We start from the raw sequence: 19,688 nt of genomic DNA on the forward strand, positions 1-19,688 counted from the left end.
TTAGCATGAGAGAGGGAGAAAGAGAGAGAGAGAGAGAGAGAGACTATCATTATTAATTTGTATATCAGTTGTACATTTGCTGTTTATCTTTTTTTTACATTATTATTATTATTATTATTATTATTATTATTATTATTATTATTATTATTATTATTATCTTCTTCTTCTTCTTCTTCTTCTTCTTCTTCTTCTTCTTCTTCTTCTTCTTCTTCTTCTTCTTCTTCTTCTTCTTCTTCTTCTTCTTCTTCTTCTTCTTCTTCTTCTTCTTCTTCTTCTTCTTCTTCTTCTTCTTCTTCTTCTTCTTCTTCTTCTTCTTCTTCTTCTTCTTCTTCTTCTTCTTACTACTACTACTACTACTACTACTATTACTACTACTACTACCAACCACTATAACTTTATGTTGGACAGTGGCTGGAGCGATGATGAACCAGAGGAATTACCAGCTGCTAAATGAGAATGACAAGACGGCAGAGACCAAACACGCACTCAAAAAAGGTATTAATGAAATTTTTGTTTCTTTCATTTATATTGTACATACTTTAGTCTTTGTCACTTATAGATAATGAAGATAGAAAATGGAGATGGAATGGAGATAGAAAAAAAAATACTCCGAGGGAAAATAGAAATCAAAATTGTCTCCTTTTTTCAGTGATAGGGGAGGTTTAAAATAATTTATTACCATTTACATTGGACAAAAAAAAAAAAAAAAAATTGCTAGTAAGTTCTTGGCAAGATTGATAATTTATGCTAACAAATATCCAGAAAGGGTAAAAGTAATAAGCAAGAACACTGCCACCACTGCCACCACCACTGTAAAACCACTACCACCATCGCCACTACCACTATCACTACAGAAAATACACGTTACGTTTTTTCCCCCGACCTACTTAACCCAATAATGTTTTTCTGGCAGCTAGTAAACAAAATAACGCTAGCTGAGCAGTGACCAGTCATTAGTGGGAGGCGAGTCATTGTGGTGGGTGAGAGTATGACAGGTTAACTTTCCATTATTCCGCACAGGTGATATAATGAAAGGTATTGAGGTATGTACGTATCTCGGTCACACGTGTTATAATTAATTAGTTATATTACTAGACAGAATTTCGTGGAGAATTACCAGACAGATTTTCGTAGAGTAGGAGGAAAGGCACGAAGAAGAGGAGGAGGAGGATATTAGCATAACTATCCAAAGTAATGAATTCCATGCATAACACACAAGTATCTTTGACAATCTTCCTTCTGTATCACTTCTATATCTTCCTTCTATATCCTATATGCAACGAAATTGTAACATCACAATATAAGCGCAGTTAATATGCGAAGCCAAGACTTGCCTCACTCCCCCACAAAAAAAGAAAAAAAAAGATATTTTCTTATATTTACTTCTTCGATCCTTTTCATCATCCAAATAAGAGTGAAAGTATACTCGTCAGAGAAAGAGAGAGAGAGAGAGAGAGAGAGAGAGAGAGAGAGAGAGAGAGAGAGAGAGAGAGAGAGAGAGAGAGAGAGAGAGAGATTAGACAGGTTGCTTCATAACTTTCAAGATAAAATTTCCTGCTTCCCGAGTCATGCTTTATCACTCAAGTCGCTTTTTACTTAGGAACTAGACTGGCCAAGGACTGCAAAAAAACGATACAAATAAAAAACAACCTTAATTCACCCTAAAACGCTGATTGAAAAAGAAAACGCGGCAGCTTAAATTTCTATTACATTCAGTGGAAGTTATTCGGGAAGGGGGGGAGGTCAAGAGTGTTTTAACAGCCTCTAGTGGAGATGATTTAGAGTTTTCAAGAGTATTTTCATGATAACAGATAGTTTGACAAGAATTCACATCATTAATGTGTGTGTGTGTGTGTGTGTGTGTGTGTGTGTGAGAGAGAGAGAGAGAGAGAGAGAGAGAGAGGAAGAGAGAGGACGTGAATCAGGATCGTCTTACAGCATCACCACACTCCCACTAACTAGTGACTTGTTGGGGAAAGGTAGATAGACATTTTGACATTTAAGTCTCTCTCTCTCTCTCTCTCTCTCTCTCTCTCTCTCTCTCTCTCTCTCTCTCTCTCTCTCTCTCTCTCTCTCTCGCGTGACTCAGCTAAACGAGAACGTGTTACAAATATGTATAAGAGAAAAGGACGGAAGCGATAAATATATTTAGGTCTAATTAGTGGAAAGGAAACATTTAATAATATTGCCTTGAATTGCGATCACACACACACACACGCACACACACACACCATAGACTCTAGAGGAGGGGTTCCCAGCCTTTTTGTTCCTCTATACCCCTTGGACATTTTTATAGGTTCCCGTGCATCCATAAATAAATTAATAATAATAAAAAAAATTTGAATTATAATATTTTGATATTATTTCATTATGAAATTTGTATGTGTAGACTGCACAAGAATCTTAAAGGTGACAACATCAATAATCTTAACTCAAGTAATTTACAAAATATCGTAATCCATCACATACATATCTTTCTTATAATTATCCATAATGATCATTAGGTCTCCTACCTGATCCTTTCAGGCCCACCACAGATTGCGGCCACGGTTACTTCGATAATAATGAAAACCAAATGGTATTCACCCTACTCTTGATATCATTTACATGAAAGTTTTGCCTTATAAAATAAGGGAATAAAAAAAAATGACATTGCGCAGTCTAACTGCAGATTACAACACTGTGTATTGCACATTAGTGGTTATTTTCTGAGACCCAATGTACTCCCTGAAAAGTGCAAATGTACTACTAGGGGTACATGTACCCCAGGTTGGGAGTTACTGTGGTTTTGAAGGGTGTTTTTATGATTCTAGTGATTGTTAAACAGGCTCTATTAGAGTTATTGTGGTTTTCAAGAGTGTTTTCATAATTCTGATGATAGTTTAACAAGCATCGTGAAGTATTAATGAAAGCACACACACACACACAGACACACACACACACACACACACACACACACGAAAAGCCTCAACTTTTATAAATGCAAAAATAGCCATGGTACAATAAATGGGGAAAAAATGGTGGAAAAAAAAAAAGAGATTGTGATTGACTAAGCGGTTCTCAGGTGCAAAAGAAAACAGTGAAGGGAACGAATGTGAGGGATGGAGGCAGGTGGGGAGGAAAAACGTGGAAGTTAGGGCACTGGGAACGTAAGGCGAAAGGTCCATGCTTTGACACGAATGATCCAGGTTTTGAAAAGCTTCATTTTCTTATTAGGAATGTCTTCAAAGGCCATAGAAGTGAATAGTCGGGTTCTCATGTGAATAGGAGTTATTGATCCGCTCAGACTTTATGAGTTAGGTATGGAGCACGTACAGTTCCGGCGAAAAACTATTATTTCGACTAAACATTTTAAATAACAAAATATATCAGATGAATACCACATTAATTGCATCTACTCCTCCATAATGAAGCGGTTAACAAAAAATACAAATGGAATATGGATAACCAATAACTAGATGCGATTTTCAACTTATCGAAACAATAGACCTGTTCAACTGTCACTATAATCATGAAAGCACTCTTGGAAACCACACTAACTACCTCTACACCTTGATCAACTAACACTAGAAATCATGAAAACACCTTTGAAAATCCCAACAACTTTCAACAGAGGCTCTTGTTCTATAATTGCCTGCTTGTAACTTGTTCACTCCTTCCCACCCCCTTCTTTCATATTAGTGTTACATTAGCACGGTCCTAGTATGAATAAACTTTTTTTTACATATAGAGATAGAATAAAGAAAAATGGAAATGAAAAAAATAAATAAAAAGTCTACTAAACCATTACCACAGCAGTTACAGCAGCAGCAGCAGCAGTAGTAGTAGTAGTAGTAGTAGTAGCATCAGTAGTAGTAGTAGTGGTAGATTAGATAGGCTAACATGAGCGGTAACCCACACACTTCAGAGGATTGAGTTAACAATTACAATCTCTTGTATAGCGCAGCGCTCAAAACGAGTTTTGATCTATACTTTCAAGACATGGGTAAGAAATATACAGAAGAAAAAATAAAGGAGAATAATAAGAAGAAAGTAAAGGAGGGCGATGAGAATGAAACTGAGAAAAATGTAAAAAAAGAAGGCAACGAAGATGATGATGATTAAGAAAAGAAGAAGAAGAAGAAGAAGAAGAAGAAAAGATGATGATGATGGTAAAGATGGAGGAGGAAGATGGAAAAATAAAAGAAAGTAGTAGGTAGAAGACGAAGAAAAATAAAAGAAAAAGAAAAGAAAAGGGGGACGACAAGAAAGAAGGAAGAACATTTGAAAATAATACAGAAGAAATTACTGAAAAAATACAAGGAAATAAAAGAAGAAAATAGACGAAGAGAGGAAACGGTAGCAACAGAAGAAGACAATGAGAAGAAGCAAGACCAAGGCCGATAAAAGAAAGAAAGAAAGAAAGCAAAAAAAAAAAAAAAAAAAAACATACCAGAAATGCATTGGGTAGCCTATAAGATGTGTATTTGTAACTGGCGACAGGCAAATTAGGCGTGACAGAGTAGAAAGGAACACGATAAAGGTCCTCCTCACTCACCCCTTGTTTAGTTACGGAAGGAATAGGCTGGCGAGAACACGAAGGGAATTTTAATAGGAAGTGCGCTTTTGAAAGACTGCTAGAATCCATAGTTTTGTTTCCTCGCATGTGTGTGTGAGAGGACGTCCTTCCAAAGACTTCCTTCACTGTCTACAATGAGTGACTTGACTGAATCTGCAGCTAAACCTCAAATGAGAAAGAGGAAGAGGGGAAGGTACGCTCACTGTCTGTATTCTTATTGTGCTAAAAGGAGGTGCCGCAACATCGCTGTCATAACACGCCACTGCAAAATGTTCAAAGTAACAAGAATGATAGGTTATGGTAGTGATAGTAATAACAAAATTGTGATAGGGCAAAAACAGTAAAAAAAAAAAAAAAAAAAAAAAACTACTACTACTACTACTACTACTTACTACTACTACTACTACTGCTACTACTACTACTATTTCTTGTGCCCTTAGCCGGACTTTAACACGTGAAAAATACTATATGAAAAAAAAAGTAAGAAAGAAAGAAAGCCTTGTGAGAGAAGAAAGCGTTGCAGAACACGGCCAAGGTTACGAGGGGCCCAAAACCACATTCTTAAGGGGGCGAATGTAAGAAAGTGGCTGAGTTACACCACAGCCTGTTGAAGATCGAGATGAGACGCCTAATCTTTTGAAAATATGGCCCGTAGAGATGGCAAAAACCTTTAACCCTTTAGTATAAATGGAGGTAGGTAGACAGATAGACGGACAAACAGAGAGGTAGACAGATAAGTAGATAGACGGACAAACAGACAAACAGATAGACAGAGAAAGATGAATAGACAAATAGATAGATAGATAGACAAACAGACATGCATAAAGAAAGACAGACACACAGGCAGAAAGACAGACAACCAAACTAAATGACAAACAGACAAACGCATTCACTGGCCCCAGCATACACTATCAAACTCATGCATTTTTCTTAACAACTGACGCTGATGTTGTCTATGCGTATGTTGGGAAGTCGACTGTTGAATGTGACCGCTAGCCTACTGCCTTGAACGATAAGGAAGCGAAGGAGTAGGTAGGACGAGGAAGAAAAGTAGGATGCAAGAATAAGTACAGGCATAATGGTAAGGAGGAAATGAGAAAAAAAGGAAGAAAAAAAAGAGTTGACTGATTTATTATTATTATTATTATTATTATTATTATTATTATTATTATTATTATTATTATTATCTTATTTGTTTATCTTTTTTTTTCTTTTGTGCTACGGCAACGATATACAATTTATGTAGAGGGAAGAGGAGAGAGGAGGATGAGAAAGAGGAGAAAATTAACAGAACACAACCAGGGGAAAACAAAAGCAGATTAAATAATGAAAGTGATACAGATAACGAGGATAAATAAGAGACAAGAGAAAGAGAGAGAAAAAAGTAGAAACGTATACAATCACCACACGAAGAAGGAAAAGGGGAATGAGGAATAGGAAGCAGAACAAAGTGGGTTGAGAGGGGGAGGGCAGGAGGTGGCAGGAACACACTCTCTCTCTCTCCTCTCTCTCTCTCTCTCTCTCTCTCTCTCTCTCTCTCTCTCTCTCTCTCTCATATAAAGGTGTTCCTCTTGTTTTTACGCTCACTCCCTCCGCCACCACCATGCGCAAGGTAGGTGCAGTGCTTGCTGTCTTGTGAATCGCAGTCACAACACAAGACCACACCTCTCATGCACTCCGTTACTTCAGGCATACACACCACAGTACAGTACCATCATATATTAATATACAGCACCACCACTGGTCACAGGTCGCTAGAAGTGCGCGTAATACTGCTGTACTCCTTTGAACGATGACGAAGAGAAGAAGGAGGAGAGAAGAATAAGAAGGATAATACCACATTCCCAGAGCACCACACAACACCATCACAGCTCACAGGTCCCTAGAAATGCACGCAACATTGACAAAATCGGCTCTGGTACTAACTTGAAGAGCGAGGACTGCATAAACCTGATCCAACATGTTTCTCTTGCCATACCAACGGTCAGCCAGGCGCGTAACCATCACATAGCAGTTCAAATTAGTTGACTTGCGTTCTACTAAAAAAAAAAAAAAAAAAAAAAAAGGGTTATGGCTGGAGGTCAAGTCAAGAAGGTTCGTTAGCCTACTCTGTTGATAAGTGTATTGTTGCTCATAAAGTTCTTTTGCCGTGGCTTTTGTTTACATCCGGTTGCGGTTGATGGAATAAGAACATAAAGGAAGGTGCAAGAAGCCATTAGGCTTACACGTGACAGTCCCTGTATGAAATATGCCTACTTATTTCCACCTATCCATAAATGTCTAATCTTTTTAAAGTTCCATTGACTCGGCACTAACAACCTGAGCCTATTCCACTCATCCAATCCTATGTTTGAGAATCACTTTCCTCTTATATTTTCTTTAAATCCAGCTTTTATCATGAGTGAACCCGTTACTTCTTGCTCTATCCATTACTGACCCTGAGGATTTTGTTTACGTCATATCCCTTGCGCCATTTAAAAGACCTCTAGTCCTCAACACGTAAAACCTAATACAAATTTTTACCAGCAGCATTAATGTCGCTGGTACCGTTAAGAGTAATATAATCATAATATAACTATTTTAAATGATCTTTGGATACGGCCAAACAAAAATAAGCTTTTAAAATGAAAGGAATAGAAAATTTATCTACTCTAAACAAAAACATGAATGGAGAATGTTTAACTCGATTCTGCTACACGGAAAAAAAAAAGAGATAAAAACATGATAAGAAGAAGAAGAAAAAAAAAACATGAAAGCAACTCGGTGGCGACACACACACACACACACACACACACACACACGAGCATATCCTACACTCATCAACGCCTCACCTGAGTACCTGTGTCCCTTACCTGTCACACTCATCAACTGCCTGTCCTCCAGTATTGGTATAGAAAATCAGTGAGTCAGTCTACTATCCCTATTATCTCTATTATCTGACAATATTACCTGTATCTTAAGTGCTAAGATTACTCTAACCACTTCCTAATTCACGCATTCTGTCAGTAGTGTTTAAATCATCAGCTATTTAAACTATTGTGGTTATTATCATTCGGTTAAAATATTCTTAGTACAGTTTTCTCTGAGTATTAATGTCATGTTCTGTAAATTGTTTAAGTGAAATTTGTGGCATGCCTTGTTGTTGTACGGTTGAAGGGGAAAGTACGAAGTTTTATGTGATACCCACCCTATCTCTCTCTCTCTCTCTCTCTCTCTCTCTCTCTCTCTCTCTCTCTCTCTCTCTCTCTCTCTCTCTCTCTCTCTCTCTCTCTCTCCACCACAACCTGATATCTGACAAAAAAAAAAAAAAAAAAAAAAATAGACCGCACCACAGGCCTTGAGGAACCCAGGAAATCGTTAGAGGAATATTAGCATTGGTCTAAATCATCGCCTGCGAGTGAATGTGAGTGAGAATGATAAAAATGTACACTTGCATAAAAAAAAAAGAGAAAATTTAAGAGAAAATGATAACTCCTTCAGTGTCTGTCAGTCTACATTACTTAATACTGAAGAAAGGTAGACTTATACTGTTGAGCCTTGAAGTACTGCATCGATCTGTCGCGCCCATGTTGCTGTCTTGGTTCTCATGGATTAACAAACTAGAATACAGTAGCTAATACTTTGAGAAGAAAGGATCTGGTGGGTGTTTTCAGTTGCTATAAGGGAAATAGAATACATTTTAGCCCTTTCACTGCCATGGTCACCCCCTAACGTCCAAAAGTGTGAAAAAAAACTTTGCAAGAACAGAAAGAGAAACGAAAAAAAAAATATACCAAGTAAATTTTCTTTCTTCAAGGCTGGGGAACTATTTAAGAGACAAATACAAAAATAAGCATCGACAAATTTACAGATAATCATAGGGAAAATCGTCTAGCAGTGAAAAGGTTAATAAGAGGGGATCTGATGGAGGTCTTCAAGTGGTATAAAGTAACAAGTGACAAATAGAATCCTCAGAGTCAGTAATCAGGTTAAGACCAGATATAACGAGATGAAGCTTGACTAAAGGTAGATTTAAGATAAAAAGAAATTGATTCTCAAATATGGTGGGAGAACAATGGAATAGGCTCAGTAATCAGGCTGGTAGTGTCGAGTCCACAGGTAACTTAAATGACTTGGTAAATTTACGGATGGGGATTATAGGTGAAAATAGATAGTTCTAAAGGCTTCTTGCAGCTTTCCTTGTGTTCTTAAGCTTCTTATTTAGCATGGTAAATAGATACGGAGGTCACAGTATTGAAAATTTGACCGTAGACAGACAGATGGAGATAGGTAGGTAGGTAGATAGATCGATAGATAGATAAATTAATTTCAGACTCCCCTTCCTCAGGTGCCCCCCAAAAAAAAGTAGCCTATTAAGTAAAAGTACATGGCAACGCACTAATCTGTAGGCAATTTTGTAGCGAAGACCAGCATGAAGAGAACCTTTCACACCTGCCCCGAGTCATACGCACACACAGCAGCCTAATAAACAAGTGCTCTTACGGGGAAAAACTCTCCTTCGTGACGAGTTTGTAGCACACATAATAAGCGGTGACTTTAGCACTAAACTGGAATTTTCCTTAGTAGGTATTCGTGTATTAACGGCGCGTGGGCGTGTTGGAGAGTGGGTGGCAATGAAAGGTAGAAGTGTTGGTGTTGTTTTGGCCGTGATGGGCGTCATGGTAATGTTAGATAGGTGGATAGATATATAGATAGATGGAGAGACGTATACTGAAATAGGTAGACGTATAGAAAGATTAAGGGAAGATTGAGAAATAGAGGTACAAAGACATGTGTGGATGAGAGAGAGAGAGAGAGAGAGAGAGAGAGAGAGAGAGAGAGAGAGAGAGAGAGAGAGAGAGAGAGAGAGAGAGAGAGAGAGATCTGGGAGGGGCTGGAACATACTCAGCATCAAAGCCAACTAGTTCTTGTAACGAGGAAAGTGAAAGCAAGTCATGATTCTTTGCCTGTCGCCGTCCCTCCTTCTCCCTCTCCTCTCCCTTCCCACTGGCTGCCTCCTCACACCTACACCCGCTCCTCTGCCCTACTACCCTCCCGCCAGTCCAGTCCAGACACCATAACGCCCACTCAAAACACCCACACACCCCTCAAACACCATTCATCCCTAAGAACTCAGAAAACTACTACTTCTTCTTCCAAAGTACTTTAGAACATAAGAACATAAAAAATAAAGGAAGCTGCAAGAAGCGACCAGGCTTACACGTGGCAGTCCCTTTAACACTCCACGGTCACATTTTTCAGCATCTCTTGTTTTACCTTGTTATTTGTGTGATTATGTGGTTTATTTGACGTGTTTGTGTTACTTGTTATTGTTGTTGTTGTTGTTGTTGTTATTTTCTCTGTTTCCACGTTTTCATGAAGAACAAACAAATTTCTCCTTTCTGTTTCCTCTGGTTGCTTTTTTTTTTTTTTTTTTTTTTTCAAATGCTGATAATATTACTTCATTTGTCTTCCTTATTTCTCTGTTGAATAGTTGTTGTTGCTTTATATTTCGACAGTTTCGTAAATACGAAGGGGAAAAAAATCTCCTTTCCATTTCCTCTTGTGTTAACTTTTCAAATGCCAATATATTACTTATTTAGTCGTTCTTATTTCTACGTTGATTGTCCGGGATGAAGCAGTAAATCTCTCTCTACAACCTTGCCGGCATGCGGAACACAGCCTCGCCTCTTCCTTCACTGCCTTCTTGATACTGTTGTACTCATGTAGTAAGCCAGCAATAGGTCACGTCCTGGTAACCTTGGGAGCCCGTGGTCCTACTCGCTGGCCATGTAACGGTCGGTCTGCCTGCCTGCCTGCATGCCTGTCTGTCTGTTTGTCTGTCTGAATACTTTCCCGTGTTGTGGTGGTGTTTGAGCGTGGTGATGATGTTATGTAGATAGATGGATGGATATATAGATAGTAGGCAGATGGACAGGCATGCACTAAGGTAAATATATGCGGTTTTAGGTGTTAGGCTTGTTTCCTCATCCTGATTTGGAGCGAGTAAGTAAGAAGTGCTATATAGTTCTCGTGTGTAATTAGCATCAACCCTTGCAACTATGATCTTTTGTTAACACTGAGATCACGTAGTACATAAGTAAGCATTCAAGAGACTAGAACAAAAACAAGTTTTTAAAGTTGCAGATAATTACCAGAAATATTGAATACCAGTGAAAGAAGGTAGCCTATTGTTATCTGTCTGCACTCTGCACTATAAGATAGAGGTTACTACGGTGATGATGACAATGGTGAATGATAATAATGCATATATACATATAATGCATATATGCTATATCTCGGTGTGGTAAATTCTTGTCTATACAAGTATTCTTTTAATGTTTTCCGTTAACCATTGTAATTTTCTTTTGTGTTTCTTTTCTTTTCAAATGATAATGATGATAATTAATTTATTTCTCTACATTTCGGTGTGGAAATCTTTTGTCTATTCAGCTATTCTGTCGATATGTTTTCCATTAACTATTGTTTTTTTTCTTCTTTTCTTCTCAAGCTTTCTGTCAATAACTTTTCTGCCGTCCATTTTGTCAAGATTTATTATTATTTTTTTTTCAACCCTTGTCAACATTTGTTTATTTATCTATTTTATTTTTCATCCATTCTATCAACTGTCTTTTGAACAATTCTATCAAGTTTTCTATCAACAATGTGTGCTGCTTTAAAATTGTGTCAATAGTTCATACTTAAAAGAGAGAGAGAGAGAGAGAGAGAGAGAGAGAGAGAGAGAGAGAGAGAGAGAGAGAGAGAGAGAGAGAGAGAGAGAGAGGTAAAAAAAAAGACAAAAACGATTAAGTGCAATTAGGGGGTAGAATTTTCATTTTACAATTTTTTTCTTTTTTTTTTTTTACTTCCACTTTTGATAAGATCAATAAAAGTGAACGTCGATTATTCCTGCTCATCATATTTTTGCGAGAACTCGATGAAAGTAACATGTCACTCACTTGGGACCCGCCTTCCCTTCACTAGACGCGGTTCGGGAAGAGAGCAGTGGCAGACACGCAAATGTTGCAATATTAGTTTTTAGGTGATAACTTCTTATAGAGTGAAAATTTTTGTTATCTCGCAATTTTTCAGTACGGGTTCTCGACCATTCCGCGTTGTGCTGTACAAAATTTATCCCAAAAGAAGCCTTCATTGCTGTGAAAACGTGAGGCAGGCAGACAGACAGACAAAAAAAAATAATAATAGTAAAGTAAAATTATAAATAAAATAAATAAATAGATAAATGGATAAAGATAAGAATAAAATAGATAAGTAAATAAGTGAACAAATAAATAGATAAATAAAATAAAATTAGTGAATAAATAAAAAAAATAAAGTATTCTTAGTAATACAGATCAAAATTAATAACACTTAATTACATTTTCTGATTACTTTTTTTTCCTCCATCTTCAATACAAAACCAGTTATTGAAAGGGAGACTGAAGTGAATATTTCAAATGAAGTAACCTATTTGAGCTCTCGCATCCATTTTCTTTTTCTCCGCGGTGACTTAAGGAGACTGATCAAAACACAAACATGTAAAGATAATATGCCTTCAGTTTCCTGGTCTGTGGTTGGTCTGGTTGCAGCCTCGCTTACCCGGTCTGACAGGTTCGCCCACCACCTTGAAGGAACGTGGGGGAAAAAAATGCTTTCGTTACCTGGAAAAAGTTATGAATCAAAATGGCAAAGGCACACGTATACACACTGCTTTGTTTCTGTGGATGGTTTATGTGTTATGTGCTGCTGTTGATGTTACTATTGCTATTACTACTGCTATCACTACTACTGCTACTACTACTACTACTACTACTTCATTTTCTTCTTCTTCTTCTACTACTTATAATACTAATAATGATAACACAACAGTAACAACAACAACAACGACGACGACAATAATAATACCACCACCACCACCAATAACAACAATAACAACAACATCAATAATGATCTCCATAATTTGACAACACACAAGGAAAACAAATCACATCACAACCGGAAACAATTTGATGGACCCCACTATTAAAAAATGAATAAAATACACACACACACACACACACACACACACACACACACACACACACACACACACACACACACACAGTAAAATCACAATAGCGAGCGTCATTCGTGGCCCTCAGCTGGTCACTTCCCTGGTCAGTGGCTCACCTTGGGCTGCCCTGTGCCTCCTGCTGGTCATGACACTGCCCTGTGTCTGGCCTCACCTCCTCCTTGCCGCGAAGTACACATCATTACTCTCTTCCACTTTTTCCGTCTGGTTAGATTTTTAAGTAACCTACTTTACCGTTTTCTGCTATTTCATCTTTTCCTTCCTGTCATGTCTATCTTATGCTCTTATTCATAAACGCGTAAATATGCAGAACACGGCCTTGTTAGCGATCTGTAAATGACTTGTATATTTAGTTTGTATAGTTAGTGTAGTACACGTCTGTGAAAGTTTTTAGACAGCAGCCTGCTCTAGTTAACTCACAAATCCGCGTCGAGTTCAGAGGTGTCTACCAGAGCCTGAGTCCACAAATTCTGTGCTCTATTTCATATTTTTACCGGTTTAGTTACGTTAGGTTTAGTTAGGTAAGGATGCTAGCAGCAAGAACAAGATCAAGATCATGGCGGTCATCACAACAACAGCAACAAGAACAAGAACAACAACAGCAACAACAACAACAACAACAACAACAACAACAACAACAACAACAACAACAACAACGATAACAGTAACAACAACAGCAGGCTCTGACACCTCTGATTTCAACGCGGATTTGTGAATTAACTATAGCAGGCCGCTGCCTAAAACTTTTACAGCCATATATTACACTATGTATGTTATCTTAGTATTAAGTCTTATATAGATTGCTAACAAGGCCGTGTTCTGCATATTTACCCCGAAACGCTTTGCTTTCTTACCACGACTATTTTCAAAGGCCACAAAGATTATTAGCCTGGTTCTCAAGAGTGTTTCTCCTGTTAATAATGTAGAAATATTATTTAAATGTCAATAGAACAATAAAAAAAAAAAAAAAAGAATCCTTAGAAACTAGTGTAGTGGAGGTGCTGCATGGAAGTGTTTGAAACTGTGGTTCCAAGTGTCACGTGCTTATGAAACATTCCACTGCAGGTATCGCGGACGGCGACCGGTGTGGCGTGGGTGGCGTGTGTGTTAGCCACCCTGGCGTGTGGCGCGGCGGCTGCAGCGACAATTCTCCCGCAAGATGGGCACCAGGTAATGTGTGATTTTCTGTTGTTTTATACTGAAAACTGAAGACCTCTACGTACATGCTATTATTACTACTACCATTAATAACTTCAATGTCATAAACCTATCAATCAATCGTTGTCACCATCATTGCATCACTGTCTTTTCCTGTAATTTTACAGATATTTTTTTTTCTGAAAGTTAGTAAGGTTCAATTACCATTACTACTACTACTACTACTACTACTACTACTACTACTACTACTACTACTACTACTACTTCTATTACTACTACTACTACTGCTGCTGCTGCTGCTACAACGAATTCTATTTCTTTAGTCGCCGATGGGTAATCTGATTTAAAAGCTTCGTCCTCTGCCTCCCTCAAACCTAGCAAGTAACTGATTGGTGCATTCAAAAGTTCTTGGTCCTTCCCCAAGTGTTCTGTAGTGAAGATATATCCAGTTACCGCTGGATCCGTGGCGGCAGTGTGGCGCGCTCAGTCATGCCGATGTGTTTTTGTAAATATGTTACTTTATTCCAAACTTTCTGAAAGGCTAACGCTTTGATACTGTTGTGTTCGTATTGAAATTTCTAATGTTATCTTATGGCCAGTTCCACAGTCTTCCTGTAAACTCCCGAAACAAAACGTCCCCTATGTTGGTAATCGCCCGAACAAATGAGTTAAATATAGAACATTTTGGGGAAGCGGCAGGAACTTTTGAATGCACCAATCAACTAACGCGCGGGATGGGAGAAATGGAGGATCATCACCTCAGGATCACCTTGGCTTGCGGCGATTGTAGTATTACAAGTATCATCACCACCAGCCATCAGAAGTGTTTATTGTATTCTCCTCACGCCGTTTCCTAAAAGTCAGGGGTTGGCACCGTGTACACGTCTCCTTCATTTGTTTGTCTCTTGCATCTTCCTCTGTGACTCCCGAAAATTGAAGAGCACTTTTCACTACTACTACTACTACTACTACTACTACTACTACTACTACTACTACTACTACTACTACTACCATTACAAAATTCATTACCATATACCTGTCAATCAAACGATTATTTATTGTATTGCAGCAGGACAAAGGTATCGAGGAACCAGTCAATGGCAGCGGAGGCCGCCAACCAAACCGTTATACTGTTAGGTAAGCCCCCACTCTAATGATTCATGGTGTTTTGACAACTTTTTGATCTTACTTTTCTGTTTTCTTTGAGACCTTAAAATCAAATGCACAAGTGTAAAGTACGTATATATATATATATATATATATATATATATATATATATATATATATATATATATATATATATATATATATATATATATATATATATATATATATATATATATATATATATATATATATTAATTCTTCAGGTACTTTTCAAAGGTAATATAGTGTCTGTAGCAGATGTCTCAGTAGTAATTTGTACGAAACAACCTGTATTGAATAATGTGCCTAATGTTGATTTCTGTGATGATGTAATGAATACTGAACAGTTTCATATCTGAAAGGATACGGTACTTTTTGCGTGTTTTGCATGACTACTATCTATGCTCCTCCGTCTAATTTTATACATGAAATTTTCCATCATCCTTTTCTCTCCATGTCACTGTAAAACGTGAAGCGGTACACCCTCTGGCTCTTTACCTCATCACTTGTCTCTTTCCCCCAGACACCAAGTGCTGGATGCTGGAAGTAACTCTACACAAGGAAGCCACAACGTGGTCCTTCCTCAGGGACCTCACCACCAAGTGGATGACCTGGGTGGTTCCATGGTGGAACTCAGTCATAAGCCTTCAACAGATCCACAAATTGGAGCTGGAAATGAAATCAGAACAGAAGGAGGAGGAGCAGGATCCAGTATCAGTGCTGGAGAACTAGGGAGCTCTGGATCCATTAGTAAAAGACTCGGTGCTGTGCTGGATACTGGAGTTACAGAAAGTTCCAATTCTGTTTCTGGAGTGCCACTGACTCCTGGATCAGGTAACAGGGGATCAGGAGGCTCTGGGATGGGTGCTGAGGCAGCTGGAACTTCTGAATTCTTCTCTGATGTAATAAGTTCTGTAATAGATAGTGTTGTATCGAGTAGCAGCACAACAGAGGCTCCAAGGTCTGGTGCTGGGGAAGCAGTAGCTTCTTCTGGCTTTGGAGTTCCAATTACACCAGGCTTTGGTGCTGCAGCACCGGAAAGTTCAGCGTCTGGTGCTGCACCAACAAAAAATTCAGCGTCTGGTGCAGCAGCAACAGAAAGTTCAGCGTCTGGTGCTGCAGCAACAGGAAGTTCCAGTCCTGACTTTGAAGTGGCATTTACGTCTGGTTCTGGAGCCTCTCCAGCAGGAACTCCCGGATCTGGTGTTGGAGGAGAAGCAGGGAGTTCTGGATCAACTGTTGATGTTAGTCTTGGATCGAATTCCCAGTTGACTGAAATACCTAAGTCATCAGGGTTATCATCTGGCGGTGAAGAAATCCCTAATAGAGCGAATCGTACCTCAAGAAGCTTCGCGCAAAGAATCGGCACCGTGGGAGAAGCAGGCACGTTTGTCGTGAGTCAGGACGCTGGGGCGAGTGGCTTCACTCTCAAGGACCTGAGTATCGCCACACAGGCAGTGCCACAGGGCGGCTTAGGATCTGTAAACATTGGCACTATAGGGGGTGAACCCGCTACTGGAAATGTGGCTGCGCAAGGAGGTGGTCCTTCTACGCTCATTATTCTTGATGGCAATGCCGGTGGACCAGGAAGCGGTTTTATCTCAGGCAATGCCGGTGGATCTGGAAGTGGATTTATCTCAGGCAATGCTGGTGGATCTGGAGGTGGTTTTCTGACAGGCAATGCCGGTGGATCTGGAAGTGGATTTATCTCAGGCAATGCTGGTGGATCTGGAGGTGGTATTATCTCAGGCAATGCCGGTGGATCTGGAAGCGGTTTTATCTCAGGCAATGCCGGTGGATCTGGAGGTGGTTTTCTGACAGGCAATGCTGGTGGATCTGGAAGTGGTTTTATCTCAGGCAATGCCGGTGGACCAGGAAGTGGTTTTATCTCAGGCAATGCCGGTGGATCTGGAAGTGGATTTATCTCAGGCAATGCCGGTGGGCCAGGAAGTGGTTTTATCTCAGGCAATGCTGGTGGATCTGGAAGTGGATTTATCTCAGGCAATGCTGGTGGACCAGGAAGTGGTTTTATCTCTGGCAATGCCGGTGGATCTGGAAGTGGATTTATCTCAGGCAATGCCGGTGGACCAGGAAGTGGTTTTATCTCGGGCAATGCTGGTGGATCTGGAAGTGGATTTATCTCAGGCAATGCTGGTGGATCTGGAGGTGGTTTTCTGACAGGCAATGCTGGTGGATCTGGAGGTGGTATTATCTCAGGCAATGCCGGTGGACCAGGAAGTGGTTTTATCTCGGGCAATGCTGGTGGATCTGGAAGTGGATTTATCTCAGGCAATGCTGGTGGATCTGGAGGTGATTTTCTGACAGGCAATGCCGGTGGATCTGGAAGCGGTTTTATCTCAGGCAATGCTGGTGGATCTGGAAGCGGTTTTATCTCAGGCAATGCCGGTGGATCTGGAAGTGGATTTATCTCAGGCAATGCTGGTGGATCTGGAAGTGGTTTTCTGACAGGCAATGCCGGTGGATCAGGAAGTGGATTTATCTCAGGCAATGCCGGTGGATCTGGAGGTGGTTTTCTGACAGGTAATGCCGGTGGATCAGGAAGTGGATTTATCTCAGGCAATGCTGGTGGATCTGGAGGTGGTTTTCTAACAGGCAATGCCGGTGGATCCGGAAGCGGTTTTATCTCAGGCAATGCCGGTGGATCTGGAGGTGGTATTATCTCAGGCAATGCCGGTGGATCTGGAGGTGGTTTTCTGACAGGCAATGCCGGTGGATCTGGAGGTGGTTTTCTGACAGGCAATGCCGGTGGATCTGGAGGTGGTTTTCTGACAGGCAATGCCGGTGGATCTGGAGGTGGTATTATCTCAGGCAATGCCGGTGGATCTGGAAGTGGATTTATCTCAGGCAATGCCGGTGGATCTGGAGGTGGTTTTCTGACAGGCAATGCCGGTGGATCTGGAGGTGGTTTTCTGACAGGCAATGCTGGTGGATCTGGAGGTGGTATTATCTCAGGCAATGCCGGTGGATCTGGAGGTGGTTTTCTGACAGGCAATGCCGGTGGATCTGGAGGTGGTTTTCTGACAGGCAATGCCGGTGGATCTGGAAGTGGATTTATCTCAGGCAATGCCGGTGGATCTGGAGGTGGTTTTCTGACAGGCAATGCCGGTGGATCTGGAGGTGGTTTTCTGACAGGCAATGCTGGTGGATCTGGAGGTGGTATTATCTCAGGCAATGCCGGTGGATCTGGAAGTGGATTTATCTCAGGCAATGCCGGTGGATCTGGAGGTGGTTTTCTGACAGGCAATGCCGGTGGATCTGGAGGTGGTTTTCTGACAGGCAATGCCGGTGGATCTGGAGGTGGTATAATCTCAGGCAATGCCGGTGGATCAGGAAGCGGATTTATCTCAGGCAATGCTGGTGGATCAGGAAGTGGTTTTCTCACAGGCAATGCCGGTGGATCAGGAAGTGGATTTATCTCAGGTAATGCCGGTGGATCTGGAGGTGGTTTTCTCACAGGCAATGCCGGTGGATCTGGAGGTGGTATTATCTCAGGTAATGCCGGTGGATCTGGAGGTGGAATTGTCAGAGGAAGTGCTGGTGGATCAGGAATTGGTTTTGTGTCAGGCAGAGGCGGTGGATCACGGGGTGGTTTTGTGTCTAACAATGGTGCTGCACTGGAAAATGCCTTGATTGCAGGGATTGCCAGTAGATCACGAAGCGGTGCTGGTGGATCACGAGGTGGTTTTGGCAGAGGTGGGGCTGGTGTACTGGATAATGTTTTAGTCACAGGCAATACCGGTGGACCAGGAAGTGGTTTGGTGTCTGGCATTGGTGGTGGATCAGGTTTAGTGTCTGGCAGTGGCGGCGGATCAGGAGGTGGTTTTGTGTCTGGCAGTGGCGGTGGATCGGGCGGTGGTTTTTCCAGAGGCTTGGGTGCAGGCAGTGGTGGACAATTAGGCAATGACTTAAGTTCACTTGCAGTTGGAGGTGGTGGTCGTGGTCGTGGTGGTGTTCGTGGTCGTGGTTTTGGTGGTGGTGGTGGTTTTGGTCCTGGTAGTGGTTTTGGTAGTGGTGGTGGCTTTGGTCCTTCGAGGCTTACCATTAACCATGACGGTATATCGCGAGGCACTATACGCCCTAGAACCAGAGCACCAGGACGCCCTAGAGCCAGATTAACAGCGCGCCCTACGCCCATTACAACAGCAAACCCCGCCTTCACTCAGTCGTTGCAGGACGTGGCAGTCGGGGGCCATCAGGATCAAGGAGAGCGTTCTCGTCTTCGTGTTCTCCAGGCCAGGCGCGGGAACACACACACCACTGGCCCTGTCCCGCTGGACGTCCTGGAGAGGGTGATGGGCTCGAGAGGACAAGGCATAGTAGATATCACTCCTGCATTTCCTCAAGCACATTTTAATATCCATCAGCGGCCTGGAAGTGAATTTGTGAGGTGATGGTTGAGGTACTCTGGCTCACCGTAACTCTTAAGATTTTTTTTTTTCATTTTTTAGGTATTTTCTTTATTCTTTTCTGATTTAATTATGTTTTGAGTGCTAAGTAGCAACATTGACCACAGCTGCTTCCCCGACAGGCACTAGTGGTCAAGAAACGTTTGTCTTGTACATATGATATTTTGATATGAAAATAAAGGTCTGTTTTGAAATCCTTTGTAATGTATGTTTTGTTTTGTTTTTTTTCAAGGAACCTCTGGCATATATTATAATCATGGTTTCGTGAGTTATTAAATTAGATTAGACGAAATTTCTCTAGATGATATTTCCTTCTGTTTGTTTATTTATTGATTTGTTTATTTATTTA

General features: G+C 40.5%; 1 protein-coding gene across 4 annotated transcripts; it reads left to right on the forward strand.

Annotated features, from left to right (window-relative positions):
- Positions 1 to 441: 441 nt before the first annotated feature.
- On the forward strand, positions 442 to 19,547 carry LOC135094498 (uncharacterized transmembrane protein DDB_G0289901-like). 4 transcript variants are annotated; one of them, XM_063994644.1, is made up of 4 exons: positions 442 to 495; positions 13,674 to 13,778; positions 14,836 to 14,903; positions 15,436 to 19,547. In XM_063994644.1, exons 1-4 carry the CDS (start codon positions 451 to 453, stop codon positions 19,322 to 19,324), a joined length of 4,107 nt encoding a protein of 1,368 aa, XP_063850714.1. In that variant the 5' UTR covers positions 442 to 450; the 3' UTR covers positions 19,325 to 19,547. The 4 variants fall into 4 exon arrangements, with proteins under 4 accessions (XP_063850714.1, XP_063850715.1, XP_063850717.1 ...); XM_063994645.1 differs by having other exon boundaries at positions 14,839 to 14,903; XM_063994647.1 differs by lacking the exon at positions 442 to 495 and adding an exon at positions 6,123 to 6,170.
- Positions 19,548 to 19,688: the final 141 nt, after the last annotated feature.

The sequence above is a fragment of the Scylla paramamosain genome, chromosome 45 (genome assembly GCF_035594125.1).
Source record: "Scylla paramamosain isolate STU-SP2022 chromosome 45, ASM3559412v1, whole genome shotgun sequence".
In the NCBI taxonomy this organism is placed as follows: domain Eukaryota; kingdom Metazoa; phylum Arthropoda; class Malacostraca; order Decapoda; family Portunidae; genus Scylla; species Scylla paramamosain.